Source organism: Anabrus simplex, chromosome 2 (assembly GCF_040414725.1).
Source record: "Anabrus simplex isolate iqAnaSimp1 chromosome 2, ASM4041472v1, whole genome shotgun sequence".
NCBI classification, from domain to species: domain Eukaryota; kingdom Metazoa; phylum Arthropoda; class Insecta; order Orthoptera; family Tettigoniidae; genus Anabrus; species Anabrus simplex.
In genome coordinates, this window is record NC_090266.1 from 929,361,952 (window position 1) to 929,386,571 (window position 24,620).

Sequence of the window (24,620 nt, forward strand, 5' to 3'; positions counted from 1 at the left end):
AAAATGCGTACTGTATACGACATTCATATGATTTTACAAAAGTACTTTTTAAGCCCGATTAAAATTTTTCGAAGGAATAAGTGGGGGTCGTCTTGGATTCGGAGAAATACGATAGTATATATTTTTTCAGAAAAATTAAACACACACTTTCACGTAATATCGTATTTCGAAAAACAACAAACAAGTAAACCGCAGTGTGGATATTATACGCCAAAACTCAAATTTTGAACAAACTGATTGCCATTTCATACTGAATTTAATGTGTATGGGGTTTTTCCCGACTTCTACAAAAATCGGATAAAACAACAATCCGCTATAGCGAGTAAATTTTTCGCCGTTGTGAATTCTCGCTCTAACGGACTTCTACTGTACTTTCCAGTGTCTGAGATTCAGTGTCCCTCAGGATGAGATGAAAATGAAATGGTGTATGGCTTTTAGTGCCGGGAGTGTCCGAGGACATGTTCGGCTCGCCAGGTGCAGGGCTTTTGATTTGACACCCATAGGCGACCTGCAGGATGAGATGAATGGTTCATGATAATAGTGGTGACAGCCATAACAACTCGTCTAGCATGAAGAGGAATGAAAGGGTTTGTTGGGCAGTTCACATGTTGTTGTTCAAAATCTTCAAAGACCTAGATGAAATGAAATGTCGTATGGCTTTTAGTGCCGGGATATCCCAGGACGGGTTCGGCTCGCCAGGTGCAGGTCTTTCTATTGGACACCCGTAGGTGACCTGCGCGTCGTGATGACGATGAAATGATGATGAAGACAACACATACACCCAGCCCCCGTGCCATTGGAATTAACCAATTAAGGTTAAAATCCCCGACCCGGCCGGGAATCGAACCCGGGACCCTCTGAACCGAAGGCCAGTACGCTGACCGTTCAGCCAACGACTCGGACAAAGACCTAGATGGTAGTGCGTCATGAAGTGTGCTGAGCTGGAGTTCGGTTAGTGCTCTTAGCAATTTGGTAAACAAATGTAATGGACGACTTGACTTTAGATTTTTGGTGCCCAACCAGAAAAAAAATTGAACCTCCAAGAGACAAGAGACAAGAGACTGGAATACAACAGCTCAGAGAAAATTAAGGCATACCTGAATAGGACACACTTTCAGAACTTTAAATGTAACATTTCAAATAATGAATGTGAGGAAATGAAAATTAACAGACCTAAATAAAAATGCTTACACTAATGAAAAAAATACATCGAACTGGAAGAGGAAACTGAAGAAGAAAAGAAAAAAGGTACAAAAATGAAATACATTTTGAATATTTGCAGCAATCTGTGATGCAGAGATTGAGGATAGAAATTCGGAGTAGGTAGCGAAAGTATCAGTCTTTATCAACAGCCTCAATTAGTTTGGGTGAAATCAGCCATCAGGGAACTTCTGTTACCTAAAAAGAGAAGTTATACTGCTAGCAGGTAGTCTACTAATGTGTGAAGTATTCTTCCAGGGTAACTGTTTTCAGGCTCAACGTAGAGTAAAAATCTCTTGTGCCCCTTCTTTTGGTCAGGAAAGTCACCTGATCCACTGGAAAAAGCAGTGGCCTTCCAATGACAGTAAAAAGTGTGTTGGAATTGCTACACTGTAATTTAAATGAGAAAAATTCATAAAATTGCTAAAGGACAGGACTACTAGCAATGAACAAAAGGTTAAATGATGACGATGATGCTTGTTGTTTATAGGTGCCTAACATCTAGGTCATTGGCGCTGGTTAAAGAAAGGCAATACCCCTACGAAGAGAGAATATTGGAATAAGAGCAGCATGAGAATTGAGGAAAGCAAGCAAGGAGAAATGTTATTAAAAAGAGAGCAAGCAAGCAGGTAGCATCATAAATTAAAAATAGAATACTTAAAATATATCAATATGTCAAAGCAGTTGTAATGTGTTAATGGAAGTAGCTAAATAAATTCAAAATCAAAATGTAGTAATACTGTCAACTCTGATATAGTAAATGGTATTTAGCAACAACTTCACTGTCATCTGGTTTCAAAACTGGAACGAGGCCAAGGAATGAAGATGATAGATGAATCAAGATTAAAACTTTCTCCAATCCCAATGTATCATGGAAATTTTTGATATTATCTACAGTACACTCTGAATAGAAAAAGACTATCCTTCAGTCTCCCAAACTGTAATTTCTTTTAGGAATGATCGACAACAGCTGCACTGAAAAAATTATAAAGGGCTGAATTTTAAACTCAGAATCCCTAGAGAGAAAGTTCAGAGGTTCACTTTCCAACTCTGTTTATATATACATAAATGTACACATGCATACAAATTGTTTGTTTATACATATACACATTTTTTTAAATTCTTTTCTTTTTATTAACAATAACTTTATCATTACGAAACTCCCTGATAATTCAGCTGCTACTTAAAAAACTTCTGCTTTTGCCGAGCACCCTTCACTCACACACCATGGCCTCTGTCATTTGACATATGTATAATAATAAAAAATTAATTTACATAATACTTACTCTACATAAATAATTTGTACATTTCCCTTTTGTATAGCTGAATTTAACATACAAAAGTGAAAATTAACAATAACTTTCCTGCACACAGGTTGAGTACAATGCAGAGACCAGGTGACTGGAGAAGTGAGGCACATCTTTGTTTCAGTGTTTGCCGCAGAACATTATTTGTACTTCAGATAATTTACACAACAAGAACTCTATACAGTTTAACTTGCACCAAATAAACGTGAGGTTCTCTCTATCTACATTAATGTAATGTATGCATATTTGTGGAGTTTATGAACTGGAAGCAATATTTCACAAAATGCACACAATACTTCTTGATTCCTCTCACCATAAAGCTGCGTAACTTCAGGAGATCCTTCAAGCACCATCACAAGTCTTCTGGACGGATGCCCAGATGAAAGATTTCAATACTGATAACATCTAAGTTACTTTCATAAAAAAAGTCTTCGTGAACCACTGAAAGGACTATTAGAAATTTTGTTTTTGGCAAAGGTTGGAGCAGACAAAACTGTACAATATCACTTCTTGTTGCTCACTGTAATTTACTTACACTTCAAATGTTTTAATGAATATCACCATCATTTATTGACCAATGTGAGTCACTATTCACAGAAGGGAGAGACCGCTGACGACTCTCAAAAATTCTTAGTTCAGGTCACGATCTTCTAAGTACTTATATTCAAATGTAAATCCCTCCTTCTTCCTTTGGCCCCATTTTTCATAATCGAAGTATATATACGTGCCCTGAAAAAAGAAGAGAAAGTTTAACTAGTACAAGAAGGCATATTATTATTAATAGAAAGAGCAGACAGGAGAAAACAAAATATTTCTCTTAAAGTGTCCTAATATCCCAACAAACAATATATGGGACGCATATCAAATCTGTAATTTTCAGACCATCCCACTGTTTTAAAATACTGTGCTGTGTTTAAAGAAAATTAATAATATTGTGATCAAATCAAATAAAAATGTAATTTAACTTTTTTATTAACACTTTGGAGACTGCCATATTTGAATGTGCCACCCTCCAGAAATCACAAGATATTTAATGGTTTTTGAAATATTTTCAATGCTAGGGAAAGCAATGACTGTAATAATGTTTGGAATATTTAGAAAGATCACACTTCTTTCTACACAAAATCAGTTTTAATTATCATAATAGTGCAGCAATTTTTATATATAAGTTTAAGAAGATAAATTCTACAAACGAAAAAATTCTTTTCAACAAGCCCTTCATATTGTGGGTTCCTAATGTTTTTAGTTTATCATATATATTTTACTGAGGACGATCCTATGTCTATCTAAAATTTCATCTTAATTGGATATAATATTGAGTACTGACTAGGAGGATAATCAACACAATTTTGTACAATTTGTAAGAAGGAAAAATTCTGATGCAGGTATGGATGCCAGTTAAGTTAATACTTCGAAATTTGACAAATATTGAGGACACATCTGCTAAAACATACCAATATGGATTATAATCTAATTGGTCAATTGGCACAGATATCCTTGTTTACAACCAGCCATTAGTTTCCCGCCATTGATTGCTTGAGCACGGGCTCGCATCGAGTTGCTACAAGTTGAAATGACATGGCGCATGGCTTTTAGTGCTGGGAGTGTCCAAGGACAACTTCGGCTTGCCAGGTGCAGGTCTTTTGAATGCTGCAAGTTGTCATCTGTGTATGGGAAACAACCCAAATATTTATGGAGCAGTATAAAAGTACATTATAGAACCCACTTCACACCAATTTGAAACGAGTTCATTATCCAAGTTTACATGTCTGAAGCGTCAGAATCGTCATGTTCACATGGTGTGGAATTGTTATCCTCATCTTCTATTTCAGAACCCGAGTCTTCCGTAAGTACATCCAATATGTATTCATAGTCTAAATTTCATACACTTGAATTAGACATTCACAAGAATGACACAAACAAGCCTGCCTCTCAAACATATGCATTCTTACTGTCCCTGTATGCACGTACTTTCCTGCTCATTTCACAACTGAGAGTGAACGACTACGCAGCCTCATGTTATGTAGGAACGTAGCTGTGTTATCAACTTATGCTCGTAACTAGTACATTTTATGCTTATAGAAGCAACCAAAAGAAGTATTTCGGTAAAGTCAAAGCTCGCTGAAATGGCTGCTACTAAATTTTTTTTTTTCAACATGCTTTACATCGCACCGACACAGATAGGTCTTATTGCGATGATGGGATAGGAAAGGCCTAAGAGTGGGGAGGAATCGGCCATGGCCTTAATTAAGGTAGAGCCCCAGCATTTGCCTGGAGTGAAGATGGAAAACCACGGAAAAACATCTTCAGGGCTGCCGACAGTGGGGCTCGAACCCACTATCTAGGTTACAAGCTCACAGCTGTGTGCCCCTAGCCGCACGGCCAACTCACTTGGTGCTACTATTTTTAGGTACAGCGATATCATGCGCATGCAAATTCTCTGCGCTCCATCAGCAGCAATGAAATAACGCACCCGTAGTTTCTACGGGCACAGTCTTCAATGTGCTAAACCTAAATTAATTCTCTTATCTCCTTACACTCCAAAACATGTTTGTATTATTTTTGAGCAATAACAGATTCTTTAGTCACAGGTATGTCACGTAGTAGCAGCAGCATCACATAGGTTACAAAGATAATAGAGGAAACTCTCTCGAAAATGAAAGCTTTTCGTCGAGACAGCACCAGCCACGCAATCCAGCGCCTCGCAGTTATAACTGCTAGCAGCTGCCATTTGCTCCAGTTGGCCACTATAACATGATACCTGAATCATAATAATAATATTATTTGTTTTACGTCCCACTAACTACTTTTTAAGGTCTTCGGAGACGCCGAGGTGCCGGAATTTAGTCCCGCAGGAGTTCTTTTACGTGCCAGTAAATCTACCGACACGGGGCTGTCGTATTTGAGCACCTTCAAATACCACCGGACTGAGCCAGGATCGAACCTGCCAAGTTGGGGTTAGAAGGCCAGCGCCTTAACCGTCTGAGCCACTCAGCCCGGCGATACCTGAATCAAAGATCTTGAAATTTCACTTTTATACGAAAACTTATTGCTTTTAAATTTTAAAGGAATTATGGAACATGTTTTCAAATACAACATGTTTGATCTAAGGTTGTAACATTTTATTAGTCATGAGTAGAGCCCGGATTATGTGTAATATAAAAATGAGAAATATGTACATAAATATGTAGCTAAAATTGACAAAATATGTAGTTAAATATGTAATAAATTAAAAATATATAACTTAATACCTAAGCTTTATTTGATGTACTTTTGTAGACAGAAAAGGAAACAAAACAGAAAAAGTTAAAAGTGCAGAAGTTATTCAACCTCTAATTTTCATTTTGAGGCGCAATTAGTAACTAAATATTTTTCCAAATTTTCCGTGGTCAAAAAATGCCTTCTGTCTGTTAGGATGTTCTTATATACAGAAAAAGAACTTTCAACTTCACATGAAGTCACTGGTGCGTATTTCAAATGAGGAATGATACTGGAAGATACGTGCTCATTCTCAGGGTGTTTTTTGTAAGAAGAACGTGTTTCTTCAATGGAGCACATTTTTTAAAATTTCTCACATGAAGATCAATTTTTAAATGCTGTTCTAATTGTGACTTTATGAAGCACACAATACATAGGTCACACACTCTGCGCATAGCACGATTGTACCATCACTTATCAAGGCTTCATCAATCAAAATCTTCTAACTTTGACGCTACTTTTGATGGTTCATGGTGTGCGTTATTGTAGCCATGTCCTAGTTTGTGAACCATGGACAACGGCTGAGTGGCCTAGTAAGTGGTCCTGAGAGTCGGGATACCAGTTGCTACGGAATTGGAGTGGGCATCTCGGACATATTCTGAGTCGTGGCCCTCCTTGTGCTCAGGCGGCTAGGACTATACAATTCACTGGTGGTCCATAACCCGTTAGAGGAGAGATCCTCACTTGGACTATGTGCAAGTAGGATAGCATCCTGCTTCATGAATTTACTGAGCTCAGAACATTTTAAACAAGCCTCGGACCTATGGGAGTAATGGAGTCCCACTCCTATTTGACAGGCGAGGGATTTCTTGGAAACAACTTGGCGAATGAAATGGAATTAGATGGGGAGCTATCAATATTAATGGGGCTTATGGAAGAAAGAAAGTAGAACTGGCTTGAGTCAGCAAAGAGGATGCATCTTGATGTGTTAGGAGTAAGTGATATTTGGGTAAGGGGAGATAACGAGGAAGAGATAGGAGATTATAAAGTGTACTTGACGGGTGTTAGAAAGGGAAGGGCAGAGTCTGGGGTAGGGTTCTTTATTAGGAATACCATTGCACGCAACATAGTTTCTGTTAGGCACGTAAATGAGCGAATGATGTGGGTAGATTTGGCAGTTGGAGGAATTAGGATGAGAATTGTCTCAGTGTATTCACTATGTGAGGGTGCAGATGAGGATGAAGTTGACAAGTTTTATGAAGCATTGAGTGACATCATGGTCAGGGTCAACAGCAAGGACAGAATAGTCCTAATGGGCGATTTCAATGCGAGATTTGTCAATAGAACTGAAGGATACGAAAGGGTGATTGGTAAATGGGGGGAAGATATGGAAGCTAATGGGAATGGGAAGCGTTTGTTGGACTTTTGTGCTAGTATGGGTTTAGCAGTTACGAATACATTCTTCAAGCATAAGGCTAGTCACCGCTACACACGGGAGGCTAGAGGTACCAGATCCATAATGGACTATATCTTAACCGACTTCGAATTCAGGAAATCTGTTAGGAATGTACGAGTTTTCCCGGGATTTTTCGATGAAACAGACCTCTATCTGATCTGTAGTGAATTAAGTATCTCTAGGCCTAGGGAAGAGAAAGTGAAATCTGTCTGCAAACGAGTACGGGTAGAAAATCTCCAGGACGAGGAAATTAGACAGAAGTACATGGATATGATTAGTGAGGAATTTCGAACAGTGGACAGTAAGCAGGTTCAGGATATAGAAAGTGAATGGGTGGCATACAGGGATGCTGTAGTAGAAAGAGCAAGGGAATGCCTAGGAACAACTGTGTGTAAAGATGGGAAAAGGCGAACATCTTGGTGGAATGATGAAGTGAGAGCAGCTTGTAAACATAAAAAGAAGGCTTATCAGAAATGGCTCCAAACAAGGGCAGAGGGAGACAGGGATTTGTACATAGATGAAAGAAACAGAGCGAAACAAATAGTTGTTGAATCCAAAAAGAAGTTGTGGGAAGATTTTGGTAATAACCTGGAAAGGCTAGGTCAAGCAGCAGGGAAACCTTTCTGGACAGTAATAAAGAATCCTAGGAAGGGAGGGAAAAAGGAAATGAACAGTGTTTTGCTAGTTGCTTTACGTCGCACCGACACAGATAGGTCTTATGGCGACGATGGGACAGGAAAGGGCTAGGAGTGGGAAGGAAGTAGCCGTGGCCCTAATTAAGGTACAGCCCCAGCATTTGCTTGGTGTGAAAATGGGAAACCACAGAAAACTATCTTCAGGGCTGCCGATAGTGGGGTTCGAACCTACTATCTCCCGAATACTGGATACTGGCCGCACTTAAGCGACTGCAGCTATCGAGCTCGGTAACAGTGTTTTGAGTAATTGAGGTGAACTCATAATAGATCCCAGGGAATCTTTGGAGAGGTGGAGGGAATATTTTGAACATCTTCTCAATGTAAAAGGAAATCATCCTGGTGGTGTTGCGAACAGACAAGCTCATGGGGAGGAGGAAAATGATGTTGGTGAAATTACGCTTGAGGAAGTGGAAAGGATGGTAAATAAACTCCACTGTCATAAAGCACCAGGAATAGATGAATTCAGACCTGAAATGGTGAAGTATAGTGGGAAGGCAGGGATGAAATAGCTTCATAGAGTAGTAAAATTAGAATGAAGTGTTGATAAGGTACCTTCAGATTGGACAAAAGCAGTAACTGCACCTATCTATAAGCAAGGGAATAGGAAGGATTTTTATTTTATTTTTAAATTTTTTTTTGCTAGTTGCTTCACGTCGCACCGACACAGATAGGTCTTATGGCGACGATGGGACAGGGAAGGGCTAGGAGTGGGAAGGAAGTGGCCGTGGCCTTAATTAAGGTACAGCCCCAGCATTTGCCTGGTGTGAAAATGGGAAACCACGGAAAACCATTTTCAGGGCTGCCGACAGTGGGGTTCGAACCTACTATCTCCCGAATACTGGATACTAGCCGCACTTAAGCGACTGCAGCTATCGAGCTCAGTACAGGAAGGATTGCAACAACTATTGAGGTATCTCACTGATTAGTATACCAGGCAATGTATTCACTGGCATCTTGGAAGGGAGGGTGCGATCAGTCGTTGAGAGGAAGTTGGATGAAAACCAGTGTGGTTTCAGACCACAGAGAGGCTGTCAGGATGAGATTTTCAGTATGCGCCAGGTAATTGAAAAATGCTAGAGAGGAATAGGCAGTTGTGTTTATGTTTCGTAGATCTAGAGAAAGCATATGACAGGGTACCGAGGGAAAAGATGTTCGCTAAACTGGGGGACTATGTAATTAAAGGTAGATTATTAAAATCAATCAAAGGCATTTATGTTGACAATTAGGGTTCAGTAAGAATTGATGGTAGAATGAGTTCTTGGTTCAGGGTACTTACAGGGATTAAACAAGGCTGCAATCTTTCACCTTTGCTGTTTGTAGTTTACATGGATCATCTGCTGAAAGATATAAAATGGCAGGGAGGGATTCAGTTAGGTGGAAATGTAGTAAGCAGTTTGGCCTATGCTGACGACTTGGTCTTAATGGCAGATTGTCCCTAAAGCCTGCAGTCCAATATCCTGGAACTTGAAAAGAGGTGCAATGAGTATGGTATGAAAATTAGCCTCTCGAAGACTAAACTGATGTCAGTAGGTAAGAAATTAAACAGAATTGAATGTCAGATTGGTGATACAAAGCTAGAACAGGTCGATTTCAAGTATTTAGGTTGTGTGTTCTCCCAGGATGGTAATATAGTAAGTGAGATTGAATCGAGGTGTCGTAAAGCTAATGCAGTGAGCCCACAGTTGCGATCAACAGTATTCTGTAAGAAGGAAGTTAGCTCCCAGACGGACTTTACATCGGTCTGTTTTCAGACCAACTTTGCTTTACGGGAGCGAAAGCTGAGTGGACTCAGGATATCTTATTCATAAGAAGTAACAAGCATGAAAGTAGCAAGAATGATTGCTGGTACAAACAGGCGGGAACATTGGCAGGAGGGATACTTGGAATGAGGAGATAAAGGCTCATTTAGGAATGAACTCGATGGATGAAGCTGTACGCATAAACCAGCTTCGGTGGTGGGGTCATGTGAGGTGAATGGAGGAGGATAGGTTACCTAGGAGAATAAAGGACTCTGTTATGGAGGGTAAGAGAAGTGGAGGTAGACCATGACGACGATGGTTAGACTCAGTTTCTCACGATTTAAAAATAAGAGGTATAGAACAAAATGAGGCCACAACACTAGTTGCAAATTGAGGATTGTGGCGACGTTTAGTAAATTCACAGAGGCTTGCAGACTGAACGCTGAAAGGCATAAGTCTATAATGATAATGTATGTACAGTAGAGTCTCGCTCAACCGACCTTCGCTTATCCGACATTCCGTGTTATCCGACACTGGTAGGCTTAATTTGCAGTCATGCGGTAGGACCGGTTTTTTCTCAAGGACAGGTGCAGTGAGTTTTCAGTCATTGTTCAGTGTAGTATTGGTTGGGTGCGGATGTTCTAGTTTTCATATCCTCTGTGAGTATGGCGAGTAAACGGAAGAAAGTGTTGGACGTGTTACAGTGGGAGACTGGAAACGTAAGGGGGAAGAAATTGAAAAGTGGTGCTCTACCAGAGCAACAAGTGATGCACTGAAAATTAGATAAACAATTCAAAATGCGAGTAGGAAAAAGTGAGTGAGCACTATTTCTTTGGTTCACTCAAAACCGGGAAAAGGGCCTGGCAATATCTGGCCTCATTCTGCAAGAAATGGCGGTGTATTTCCGGAAGGAGTTTAATGAGCGGGACCCTAATTTCACTGACAGTTCTGGGTGGCTTGATCGGTGGAAAAAACGGTACGGCATTGGGCAGCTCAATATCTGTGGATAAAAACTGTCGGCTAAATACGATGAGGTTGTGAAATTTAAAAAGGAATTTCAGGAAATAATTCTTGCTGAAGGACTAACCGCTGATCAGATTTTTAATTGTGATGAGGCTGGGCTCAATTTCAAGATGCTCCCATCAAACCTCTCGCAGCCCAAAACCAGACGTCTGAATCTGGCTACAAGCGTAGTAAAGAAAGAGTTACTGTTCTTGCCTGTAGTAATATTACTGGGAACTTAAGATCAAAATTGCTTACGATCAGTAAAGCAAAGAAGCCTAGGACATTTAAAAGCTTTTCTGTTAATGCTCTTCCAGTCCATAACACGAATCAGAAGCATACCTGCCAACTTTACAAAACCAAAAATAAGGAGATTTTGATATGAAATTCAGGAAAAATCAGGAGAAATCAGGAGATACAATTGGTCAAAACTGCTTATTCTACATGTCTTGCCAATACAGTACTACGATATATTTATAACACTTATTGTCTCAAGCCCGACTGTTGCTATATGAGGCTACGAGGCTAAAAATTACACATATCTATTCCCTCACAGCAAGTATGCGAGTGAGATGATCGGTCTCTGATAAGTCTACCGAAAATAGTTTGAACTCATGCTCCACATGTGTGAATCAGTCATGCACTCAGATGCCATTATTTAGCAAATGCATAGATTAATATATTGCATCAAGCGCCCGCGAGATTATGCAAAGCGCAATGCTATTTGGGTCAAATAACTAGCTGAAGTACCTATGCTTCGCTACGGAATTCTCAGAAAGACTGTCCTTATAGTTTTCCCAACTGAACTCAACATAGGTAATTACGATGACGCCAGTATGAACGTCGCAATTGAGTACATTTTCTCACTTTTAGCAAAAAGTACTACAGTGTCGATCTAACAGCTCAAAGTTTCAGAGCTAGAATGACCAGGCTGCAGACAGCCGCGAACACTCCTGTGTAATTATTTCCGTTTAAGTGTGCACACTGCTCATTCAAATCACTACCTCAGAGTAGGGATTGAATAGCTGGAATACTATGATGATCCAGTGTGTTACGTACCAATAGCATCAGAAAATTATGAACCAGAGGAATGGCATACTAAAGAAGAGAGAGATCTAATTCCACACTACCCAGCTACTATATACACTTCTCAGGGACATGTTTCACCTCTTGTTAAAGGCATCATCAGCCTGTAGCTAACCTTAAGGTCAAATGTCTGAAACATTATCTATTCATACATGGATTAATGTCCCTGAGAAATGTATATAGTATTATGTAGATTTCATCTATGTAGCACGTGGCTTGTATTAAATAGGTGGTGATAATTGAATAAATTATTTGTGATAATTTACTTGTCAGTTTCAATACAGATCAATCATGAGAATTGTGTCTTGCAAAACTGAATAGGGCCAATGACCTAGATGTTAGGCCGCTTTAAACAACAAGCATCATCATCACCAAAACTGAATAAGACATAAATAATCGGAAATTGTATTCTCTATAACTTTTGTTATGTAGTAGGCTACTTTTCAATATGGCCAGTAAGATAGGTAATTAAAAATGAAATTTTTGGCACCCTCCCCTAAACTACCATTTTGAACAGTGAATAAAATGATTTATAGCATAGACTGTAGTTCCTTATTCCCCGACTTTACATAAAATTCTGTTCACCCATTTTCTCGTACCTCGGCGCTGATATGGACTTAGCAAAAAAAAAATCCAAATTCATGAATATCTCTGTTATCATAGCCAGTACGGTAAAAATGTATAAGACATACATGATAGGAAGTTTAATAATATATAACTTTAGTTATGTAGTATTTATCGCTAGGGCCAATAATAACAAATATTTGAGAATTAAATTTTAGGCCTTCCCCTAAACTACCATTTCTCTCAGTGTGAATAAAATTATTTATGGCCTAGATTGTAGTGACTTATTCCCCGATGTTATACACTGATTTTCATTAAATTCTCTTCAGCTGTTTTCTCGTGATGAGCGTGTGTGCATACATACATACATACATACATACATACATACATACATACATACATACAGACAGAAATTCCAGAAAATTAAAACTTGCATTTCCCCTTCTTACTATGGTCACGACCGGTACGGAAATATCATTCTTTTTAAATTCTGAGCAATGTACAGACAAAACTCTCATTTATATTGAGATACACTAAAATTAGTCAGAATTATCTCCAAATGGCTCGTAAAATCTCTAGAAAAGTCACTAGTCGTAATCATTGAAATTCTGTCACTAAATTACTACGAAAGACTCGATATCTAGCGAGTAGACCCTAGAATCGACTAAAGAGAATGGAATCGACTAGACTGATGTGAACAAACACGAACATTGCGCACGCAAGATCGAGAGATTGACAATCGATATACGCGTCGCGATATACAGTTTTCAATAAACATCACACATTCGCGCACATTTCTCGCATTAATAAACGTCGATATTTCGTTTGAAAGCAGCCAATGAGCGAAGGACTTCTGGCCCCTGGCGTAAAAATACTGAAATGGCCGGATCTGAAAACAAATGTTTGAAGTTCACCAAAAAATAAGCTAAAATTGGGAGAAATAATAGAATGATCGGGAGGCGGGAAAAACTGTCGTATATCGGGAGTCTCCCGCCTAAATCGGGAAAGTTGGCAGGTATGCAGAAGGCTGCGTGGATGTCTGCTGACTTCTTAAACGACTGTTCTTTACACAGTTTGTTACAAATGTAGAAAAATTTCAAGCTTCAAACAATCTTCCTAAAAAAGCTCTTCTACTAGACAACGCTCCACCACACCCAAATGAAGAGCAACTTAGAAAAGGTGACATCAAAGTCATGTTCTGCCCTCCTAACGTGACGTCATTATGGCACCAGTGGACCAAGATATGTTGGAAACATTGAAGAGGAAATATCGGCGGAAACTCCTTTCATCCCTGATAGAGAAAATGGACAATTGCAACGACATGGACAGAAAAGTTAAAATGAAAGAACATGAAAGACGTGGCATACTGGATAGCGCAGTCTTGAGAAGAAATTGAAACAACGACATTAGAAAGTCTTGGAACATATTGTTGAGTGAGTTTGAACTTCGAGAGGAGGTGGTACAAGAAAATATGGAAAACATTGTTCCCTTACTGAATTTCATTCCTGGCTGTGAGGATGCTACGACTCAAGATGTGGTGTGCACAAGATCAGCTGTTTGAACTAACTGACCCTGATATTATTGGTTTTGTGAATGCTAAAGAAAATGAGGATGATGAACAAGAAGAACGACGCACTGCAGAAGAAAAGGAGAAAACAATGACTCACAGTGAAGGATTATCGTCGATGGCGGGATCTCGCAGCAAGAAAACGTGAATCAGCAGGCAAGAAGACATTGTTGACAAGTTTCTTTTCGTAAGACATTTGAAATGTTTTCGTTCAATACTGCATGTACTGTACAATTGAATTGATAAGTCAATAAATAGATTACCGTAAAACATAGTAATACAGTATAGCCTTCCTGTTTGTTTTAGTTCATTTTCAAAGATATTGTGTATTATCCGACATTTTCGGTGATCCGACGTACTCCAGGTCCCGTTTAGGTCGGATAATCGAGACTCTACTGTATGTATGTATGCTAGTTTTGATGCGACTGGTGGCATAGCCATTCACTAACTGTGACTCAGAATGTGGTTCTAGAAGTGGTTTCTTTCACGGGTTGTTATTGTCAAGCAGTCAACCCAGCTGCAGGGCAACTTTCACTTTGTGTCTTTCTCCATAGTAGCAGCAGCGACATGTCTTTGTCCACACTTTACACTATACTGTTACTTCATCAACATAGCTAAGGGATGCGATTCTTTGACAGAATACTTCACTTTAAATTATTAAATTATCGTTAGATGTTAGAAAAGTGCAGGCTTTTAAAAATGTTTTCAGGTGTTTTGAATCAATGTAGAATGAGTGAAAAAAGAATTGTGCTTTCTTTCAAATGTGCAATATCCTTTGTATGTTCAGTTGTCAGCCCTAAGGCTTGTAGGATCCTCAACAGCTCCGCCATCCGCTGTCATAGATGGCCTAGGCATCACTGAAGAAACGTAACAGGTAGTTTCCCGTTGCTTTCCTCAATAAACTTTAAAGTATTTAAAAAATATAATATTTATCAAAATATTTATTATGCATCGAAATATGTAAAAATATGTAACTTTAAACTCCTGGAACTTTTGTTGTTTTAGTGTGATTCGCCGACATTTTGGCTTCCTTTGTAGCTACATATATGGAAACAGAATATGTAATTACATACAATCCGGGCTCTAGTCATGAGATGAAGTATGAAAAGTGACATCCATTTTAGACTTACAGCTAGACCAAAACCACTTCTGCTTACATGAGATATAGTCTGCAATTTCCAGGTAAGACATGAAAACTGACAACTATATACTTTCAAAAATAACTTAGTCTATGTAACACATGTTATTTTCTGAAAATTAATGTTTAGTAATGAAAAATTACCTTAAAAATGTACATACAACTATAGGTCAAGCAACCCTATTTGCACTAAATTTATTTAGTGCACACATATATTCTATTTTTTGTGTAATTAGAGATCAGGTATGTGCAGTGACAACTATGCACATACCATAATTATATAAACCCTGTACTGTTTTAGGAGGATTCACTTCATTAACATGAAATTACAAATGTGTTATTTTCCGTAATTTGACATTTTCTTTCTTTCTTTTTTTTTTTTTTTTTTTTTCTGTTGAGATGTATAGGAATCATTTGTTTTATTTACAATGGCATTACTGAGGACTGCAAAGTATTTGTGGCCCAACAAGAAATAAGAATTGTCACATATACCATCTACACTAACATTCGCTCATTAAGGAATTCACTAACTTGTGTTTGACGTCATGAATGCTGCTAACATTTGAACTCATACTTACATTTCCTTATTTTTTTTGGAAATCTGCAGAAAGACTCATGCACACTGTCCATAATTATTACAATCATATATAGCGGAAATACTGCCTCTTTCAGCCATTTGTCCCTAAAATAAATATTATCCACTTTTGCACTGTATTACTTCACAGCTGTTGATGCCCAGTTGTTAGTGTGCACTGTGAGCCACCAGAGTGAGTCACAGTCACTGTTGCAAGTTTAATGCCTGCTTTCTGCTATTATCTGTGTAACCTATTTGGTAATAGTACGAACAGCTGTTCCAGTTTCACAACGCAACTCTAACATATAATATGATAACTGATACAGAGCAGCTTTTTTGTACTAGAACTGCTAGAACAAAAGTGTGGTTTTATGGATGAACTTAAATGGAGTTATCACATAAGCAATTATTGCAATAAAGTTAAAAAGAATTTTGCATTTTCAATTGACTACACAGTAGTGGCTGATCCAATATTCAGCAGCATATAGAGAAAAAAAAACCCCCACAAACTTGCCTGTTTAAGCAAATATTTGTCTCATAGTACTGCACCTTTTGTTATCTGATAGGAAAGTAGTGCAGTTACAAATAATGAGGAGAAACATGTTACCACTGATGAAAGTGTTATTTAAAGGGTGCCCAGTGTTGTTCTCCTTTCCCTGTATTAAATTCAGCAAGCCATAACACACACAAGTGATGGTCGAGTATGTTTATCAATTTAAAAATATGATTTTAAACTAAAAGAAAACTACACTGCAAACTGTATTCTGCATGAACACTTAAAATAGCAGAAAGAATACAAAATACAAGCAGGGCATTTCTTCAGGCAGAATGTCATGTTCCGGAACCTCTACGTGGAAAATGAAGTGTGAATTATACATTCAATAAAATATGCATCACGTTAATGAAATGAAAATATATTTGACATTCTTGTGCTGATGTATTTTTCATCCATTTATTTTGAAATTGATGAAAGTGATGTTAAGTGTTTAATCATACAAGAAATTGCATATAGACTTTGTTGTTTCAACTCTCAAAACAGAACGTTATTCCACATGGTATCTACATCGGCCCGTGCTCCTCGTGGAAAAAAAAAAAATTGTAGTGGCAAGAACATTCCAACTCAAAAGCAGGGACACCATTCCATCCTTCAGAGATCTGAAATTAAGAGAGGATATACCCAAGGAAATGCGCAAGATTCAACGCACTCTGAATGCGGTAGTTATTTCTTTGAGTGTGTGTGAAAGAGAAATTTCCTACACGAACCTCAATATGACAACAGAAAGGTCTTGTGAGTCGATGAAAAATATTAACGTCACTGTTATTAAGAATTTTAGGACCAGCTCTTACTGTGTTTGATATAACTAACACTGTACCTACTTTATTTACCATCCAATCCACTTCCTTGAGCATAATTTCATAGGCATAATCATTCTCCTCCCAAACTCGGTTGTTTGGAACTTCATCAAAAAGATTTCCTTTTACACGAGAAGATTTTTGAAATATTCCTTCCAACTATTCAGTGATTTCCTGGAATCTACTATGAGTTCACCTGATTCTCCCAAAATACTGTTAGTTTTCTTTTCCCTCCCTTTCTAAGATTCTTTATTATTGCCTACAAGGTTTCCCCTGTCACTTGACCAAGCTTTTCCAGGTTATTTCTGATCTCTTCCCATGAGTACTACTTCAATTGTACAATGATTTGTTTTGCTCTGTTTCTTTCATCTATGTATGGTTCCCTGTATACAGTACACTGTTGCCCCCTACTATCCCATGTGTAGCAGTGAATAGACTTATGCTTGAATAATGAATTCATAACTGCTAATTCTGTACTAGCACAGATGTCATCCAGTAAATGCTTTCCATTCCTGTCAGTTTCTATGAAGAAAATATACTTATTTTATGTTCTTTAATAAAACAGGTATTGAACAAGTGGAAAAACAAAGCATATAGAATGTTTTTATAAATAAAATGTTCAACGATATTTTATTCAGTGTAGTGGAAAGGGAGATAATGGAATTCTTAAGGATCAAACAAGAGAAAGTCTCAGGATCTTTTAAACAACATTTGTAAATATCATGTAGAATCTGTCTGTGAAGATATGAAATCCAGGAGTCCCAGTCAAGACTGGAATGAGTTGTTGGCAAAGCTGAATCACAATTTTTGTTGCGAAGGGTTTTTCAAGAAGAATAAAGGAATTTGTAGTTGCAGAACTGTAGCACGGTTGGGATGATGCACACAACCTGTTTTTCTTTTTTTTACGTCACACCAACCCAGATTGGTCTTAAGGTGACGACGGGACAGGAAAGGCCTAGGAATGGGAAGGAAGCAGCCGTGGCCTTAAGGTACAGCCCCAGCATCACACAACCTGTGGGAGGATCCGTAGTAACATCTATGCAAAGCCCCCCATATTTTAGCTTCTGGAGGATTGTTGCACTACCCTTGAAGCTAATAGTACTTTCATCAACTAATACCTTCCGGTTTGGAATATAGAAATCTTGAAAACTGCATTTGCTTTCCAAGGTTGTGGATTTTATCCCACCTTGTTCTGGTGGGGCCTGCACGGGGGGGGGGGTGTGTGTGTTGTTTTTGAAGCGGAACATCCAAAACACCTGAAAAAATAATTCTCTGCTAAATACGCCCTTGACCGATTCTCAGAGAAATAGTCCTGAATTCTGAGTTTATTTCCATATTTATAATGACACCCAGAAATGCTTGAAGCTCAGCCATGCTTACATCCTTCCAAGTGGCTCAAACACTTCTCTTCTGTAGTGGTGTGTTCTGGACGTTTTGTTTAGCATACCTGTTTGTCTCATCCAATATCTCTTTCAATATATTGTCTGTGAAAAATAGCGTGAAAAAATCTATCTGAACTGAATGAGACTTATCAGGTGGTGGTTGGAAACCTGCAGTCAAATTATGTGAGAACTTCATAAAATCAGCATGGGTAGGTTTGTAGATTACCCAGTAAAAGTTGTCATCTTCTTATGATGACTGGAGCCTTCTTCAGATTCACTAGATAATTCTGAAGCATCCCAATACTCGCTTCCCAAATCAAGTTCTGAAAGACAATCATCTTCACTGAAGTTCAAATCATTCACAATTGTGCTAATGTCAGTACTGCTCAGCCCACTTGATTAGTCAGCGGTCATTTTGTGCCTTCCAACTATAAGCACAGTGCTCGAGATATATGTTCTGTGGATTACTTATCCAAACCATGCTACTAAAGTCAAAGGAAAAAATCATATTTACAAGTTGCAAACCATACTAAGAATTATATTACGAACATCATGGATTCTCTAAAGTCTAGATAGTGCCCGAGAATCACTATTTGCTTAAAATTCTTCCACTAAAACATGTTACTCTTGGAGTAAACATTATGTCAGAACATTCCCGACATACGAGCACAACATAAAATCGCCATATCGGAATATTTATGACGTAGAGGCTTACAGGGTTAAACTAAGTAAGAGTACTATAAACATACTCTGCAATAGCTGGAGCTTTTTCACTTGGGTAACTTTTGGTGTTCAGAAGCTTAATCTGTTTACCACTTAATTTTCCCCAGCCGAAGTACTGAACCATCAAATGGAACATCTTTAGTGCAAGACTGCTTGAATCAGTGGCTGCAGCACAGAATGGAAGGCCTGTCTGTGTTAATTTTTCTATCACAGGATGGGGAGAGATTACAGAGTTCACAATTGCTTCTGTTTTGTGTGAGCACTTGACACTTTATTTGCTGTATCATCCGGAACACAACACCCAGGTAAACAACTAAACTGCACCCACCACAATTCCGCAATGAAAAGAAGACACAATGAGCAAGACACAAGATTATTTTCAACTGTTTTAACCGATAATGACTGATTGGCCGCAATCGATAATTTGTGAGTACTGATTATTATTGATCATCCTGTAAATCGTAATCTATTTACTCTGACATCTAGCGGGTTGATTGTAACTTACTGGAGTTGTTACTTTTAGTTTTTAACATTTTACATTTAAAGTACTTGTAGGAAACATGAAATACTCAGACCTTTCACTCCAAAGAAGATAACTTCCCCAGACTCTCTTTTTACTATAAAAAAAGAGGATATGTCTGAGGACATATGGTAACCCGGCTCATAATCTGAAATTGTAATAAAATCTTACAAATACAGTAAAGATTCATGTTTAAAAATATTATTATCTATCAGCTTTTAGACAAAGATCTATAAACTCGTATCTACTTTTTTAAAGGTACAGTCAAAGGTTCCACCTTTAAAATACTAAAAAAATTATGTTTAAATAGGGTGACATTAATAAGTGTCGGGACATGTTTCATCCTTTTTGAACATCATTTTATACAACTCATACCTGTTCATACTCTTCATTAATGATTTTGGGCTCCTCATGCCGCTGGAACCACATCATATATTTTGTATGGAAACGCCAACTCTGCTTCTTTAATGCTTTTGCAGCTAGGTACTGTGCTTTAGTACCTTCCATATAATAAAATATGAAGAAAAGAGTCTCTGTTGACAGGCGTTGAAAAAACTCCACGGAGTCAGAGAGTGGCAGTGGAACCTAAAAATATATAGAATAACAAATTAAAATTATGTGTTAGCTCAATACAATTAAAAATTTAAAAACTACCATTCAGCAATGAAACTTTTCAATTAGCCTAAGAAGCTGTAACCTTTTATACAGTGAGAGGCCACTGGAAATAAATGTACCTCTTCTGTTCATAAATGGGATGTCCCATTACACTGCAAGAAATGTGATCACCAGAGATGGTGTACAAGCAACAGAATTGTATGCCCAGTATCAAGTATAAAAACTGCAGCAACAATGGACACCAAACATGACATAGTAGGAGTAAATCAACTTCTTAAAACATTTCTGAAGTAGCAGTTTTCTGTAATATTTTTTGCACTGCAGCTTCAAGGATGCAAAGGTTTTCCCCACATTCTCTTAGTCATAGATTGTTCTTTCTTGAGTAATAAGATGAGATATGTTCCGTAATCTACAATTGTAAAGTTCTTCAGTCTGTCAAAACTAATTTATGAATAATTTTTTTTAAATACCTAAAAAGGAAGACATTCCACAAAAGATTATACCTGAAAAAAGAAACTAAATTAGAATGACATGTTTCATTCTTGAAGGGTCATTATCAGATTCTACCAAATCACCGTTTCTTTTTTGACATATATATATAACACTATGGTCTGCCATTGTCCAGTCCCAAGTCCGGAATGAGAAAGGAGGAGGGTTTGCTGGTCTGGCACCCAGCTGTAAAACTGCCAACACCGAGTGTTGGGCAGCGGGAATAACCTGACTCCCTAAGGGGGCCAACGGCTTTGGGCAAATGAGCCCTTTAGGTGGGGTGATGGTCCCCACAGCGGAGGAAATGCCACTAGAATCCACTATGCAGCGCCTGTTCTCCAGGTTAGGGGCGGCTGCACAAGGTGTCTGTACTCCAGAGGAGCGGCCTCATTATCACCTCACTGGATCACATCCAGAGTAGTATTCGGGACCTAGTCCCACACTGGTGACCCCTTGACAGTCAACCATGGAAGGTCTTTTAAGAAATACTCCACCGGCTGAACCAAGAGTTCGGAGAAGGCAGCATTCGGATACGGTGGGCTGCTACTTAAAAGATACTGTGAAGTCGGATGCATGGAAATACTCCAATACCACATACACAAACGTGACAAAGTCAAGAACCAAACCAAAGCAGATAACCTACTTCTCTAAACACAATATAAACTCACCCGTGCAAACCGGTAAATTAAAGTGATCACCGACATAATGGACCAACACAAAAAATTCTTATCATGGGATTACAAGAAATTAGAAACACTGACCAGGATGCCTTGGAATCTCAAGGGTACGGACTTTATAAAGGTATAGCCGGGAAGAGAGTGATGAAGGATGTCCCACAATTTGGAACAGGATTTTTAGTCAGCCTTAAAATAATAAACTCAGTTCAAGAATTCAAATCACAGTCTCCACGACTCTCAACGCTCACCTTAAAGGCATCTAATAAAATCTATACTATAATAAATGCCCATGCTCCCACCAATGATGAAAACAACTCCTCAAAAGACCATGAGGAAACAGAAGAATTTGGGACCTATTGAACCAGACCATAGATAATATCCCCAAACACCATGTAAAATTATTAATAGGCGACTTAAATGCTCAACTAGGCAGAGAAAGAAAATACTGTGACATCATCGGAAAATGGCCAGCACACAAGAAAACAAAAATGGAGAGAGACGAGTTGACCTGTGTAGAAACCATAATTTAATCTCAAAATCTACATGTTTTAAGAGAAAACCTCAAAAACTCAAAACATGGAAACACCCTGACTACACTAAAAGAGAATGGCAACTGGAACACATCTGCATGGACAAATACCACCACAAAGAGATCTACAGTCTAATGTCAAAGTCCTCCAAGGAATAGACACAGGTTCAGATCGCTACGTAGTTAAAATAAAAATTAAGCTCACTCCCGAGAGGAGACTACAAAAGAAAGCCCCTAAAACTAAAAGAAAAATAGATCCTACCCAGCTAATCATCTTCCTTTTTTCTTAATCTGCTTAGCCTCCAGGGTTGGTTTTTCTCTCTACTCAAGAGACGGATTCCACCTCTACCACCTCAAGGGCAGTGGCCTGGAGCACGAGACATTGTGTCAGGGGATACAACTGGAGAGGATGACCACTACCTCGCCCAGACGGCCTCACCTGCTATGCTGAACACTGGCCTTGTTGGGGGATGGGAAGATTGGAAGGGATAGACAAGGAAGAGGGAAGGAAGCGGCCGTGGCCTTAAGTTAGGTACCATCCCGGCATTTGCCTGGAGGAGAAGTGGGAAACCACGTAAAACCACTTCGAGGATGGCTGAGGTGGGAATCGAACCCACCTCTACTCAGCTGACCTCCCGAGGCTGAGTGGACCCTGTTCCAGCTCTCGTACCACTTTTCAAATTTCGTGGCAGAGCCGGGAATCAAACCTGGGCCTCCGGGGGTGGCACCTAATCACACAAACCACTACACCACAGAGGCGGACCCCAGCTAATCAACAATGAAAATTACAAAAAAGTAACTGAGAAAATAAAAATCACAGATAAACTTCAAGACTTAGTACACAACCTTAAACAAACTGCAGAAGACCTGGCTCTATTAAACCACGTAAAAAACAAGAATGGTGGAACAGTGAATGTTAGAAACAGTGGAGAAAAGACATCAGTCATGGCTATTACATCAGTCCCAAAAATCAGAAATATCCTATCAAAATCTAGTAAAACAGAGAAAAGAAACTACCCAAGTCTTAAGAAAAAGAAAAATACATCATCATAAGGACACACTGCAATTAACTGAAGAAGTACTCAATAAAACTCAATCAAGGGACTACTACAAAACCTTCAGAAAACAGCTCCAAAAATATGAGCCTACTGATGAAGGATGAAATCAGTAAGCTGGCTCATAACTAGAGCTGGGATTTCTATGTAATTACATATTTTGTTCCTTGCTATTTAGGTGCTGGAAAAAGTCATATGTTCACAAAACATTATATTAGGGTTATTATTACCAAATTTCATTTTACAAATTTTTTTATATTTGTGGGTATTCTACATATTCTTAGTGATATTACATAAAACGACATATTTTAGCGTTTTCCTGTTTTCATATATAATAAATTGCTGAATTGAAGTTTCACACTTAATGTGGGGCTGTTGTCTGTCCTCTCAACAGGGGCATTAAGGCAATTATGAGTGACAGGTATTTGAGAGGATGATAGGTGCAGGTAGAGACCCTTGCAAAATAGGTTATTCTAAAGGTTCCAATTAGCTGCAGGAAAACTGTTACTTTACATGTGCCAGTCTTAAATCTTTCATCTCTTGTAGAGTTAATTGCTTTACAACTAGTAACTTTCATGTTGGAGTTTCCAGGAATATTTTTTTAAGCGCATTTCTGTGACCTCTTTGTTATGTACTTAGGAATTTTCAAATCTGTTGTTAGAGCTGCCTTCCTTTGAAATTTCTCAATTAGGTTTTAGTTTCTTTTGAACAACTGAAGAACATCAGTTTCCTCCAGAGTCAATATGGCACCAGTAGCATCCTCGCTGGCTTCAAAGTTAAAATCATGGATTGCAGTTGACGAGTCCTTTGCAACTGATGGCAAAGTAGTGATTTGCCAAGCATGCAACAAACATATCGCATGTTCCATGAAATCCCAGCTTGAGCAACATGCACGAAGTGCTCTCTGCATAGAAAAAAACCCAACAGTTAGGTCTATAAAAGAAACAAATCCTTTTAACACAGATGCAGCCTTCACCTTCAAGTAACCCTTTTTATAAAGACTTATGCAGTGCAATGTTTGCAGCCAATATTCCATGGTATAAACTTGAAGTGCCTGAATTCACATCTTTTCTGGAAAAATACTGCAAGGAACATGTTTCTAACCAATCAACACTACGCAAGAATTATCTTCAAGTCTGCTACGACGAGGCAATGCACAACATAAGACAGCATATAGGAAATTCTTTCATATGGGTTGCTGTTGATGAAACAACAGATGCTAAGGGTAAATTTATTGAAAATCTTGCGGTGGGGAAGCTACAACCTGACAGCGCCTCAAAACCATGTTTGATCTACTGTAAAGAGCTAGACTATACAAATCACTCAACTGTTGCGAGATTTGTGAATGATGGATTAAGAGCTCTGTGGCTGACTGAGATGAAAGAGGAAAAGGTATTAGTGATGTATTCTGATGCTGCAGCATATATGCTTAAGGCTGCAACTACTTTGAAGGTGTTTTATCCCAATATGCTCCATTTTACATGCTTGGCTCATGGACTGCAACGTGTTGCCGAAGATATTAGAGCTAAGTTTCCACAAATGAACAGATTAATTTCAGCAACAAAAAAAGGTTTTTCTGAAAGCTCCACAACGAGTGCTATCTTACAAACAGCAATTGCCAGAGATACCACTGTCGCCGTAACCAGTGTTAACGAGGTGGGGGACATGGATAGAAGCAGTTAAATTCTATAGTGAGCATCTAGATGCTATAAAGACTATGGTAGATTCTTTTTATCCTGAAAATGCTGTAT

At 38.5% G+C, this 24,620-nt stretch overlaps 1 protein-coding gene across 2 annotated transcripts in view; it reads right to left on the reverse strand.

The window, feature by feature from the left end:
* Positions 1 to 2,166: 2,166 nt before the first annotated feature.
* Positions 2,167 to 24,620, reverse strand: part of Not3 (CCR4-associated factor Not3) — a 398,149-nt gene continuing 375,695 nt past the window's right edge. For both annotated transcript variants that reach the window (XM_067141698.2, XM_067141697.2), the window contains 2 exons: positions 19,880 to 20,089; positions 2,167 to 3,236 (listed from right to left, as the gene is read on the reverse strand). In XM_067141698.2, the coding sequence (XP_066997799.1) occupies positions 3,138 to 3,236; positions 19,880 to 20,089 (309 nt within the window). In that variant the 3' untranslated portion in view covers positions 2,167 to 3,137. The remainder of the gene's footprint in view (positions 3,237 to 19,879; positions 20,090 to 24,620) is intronic.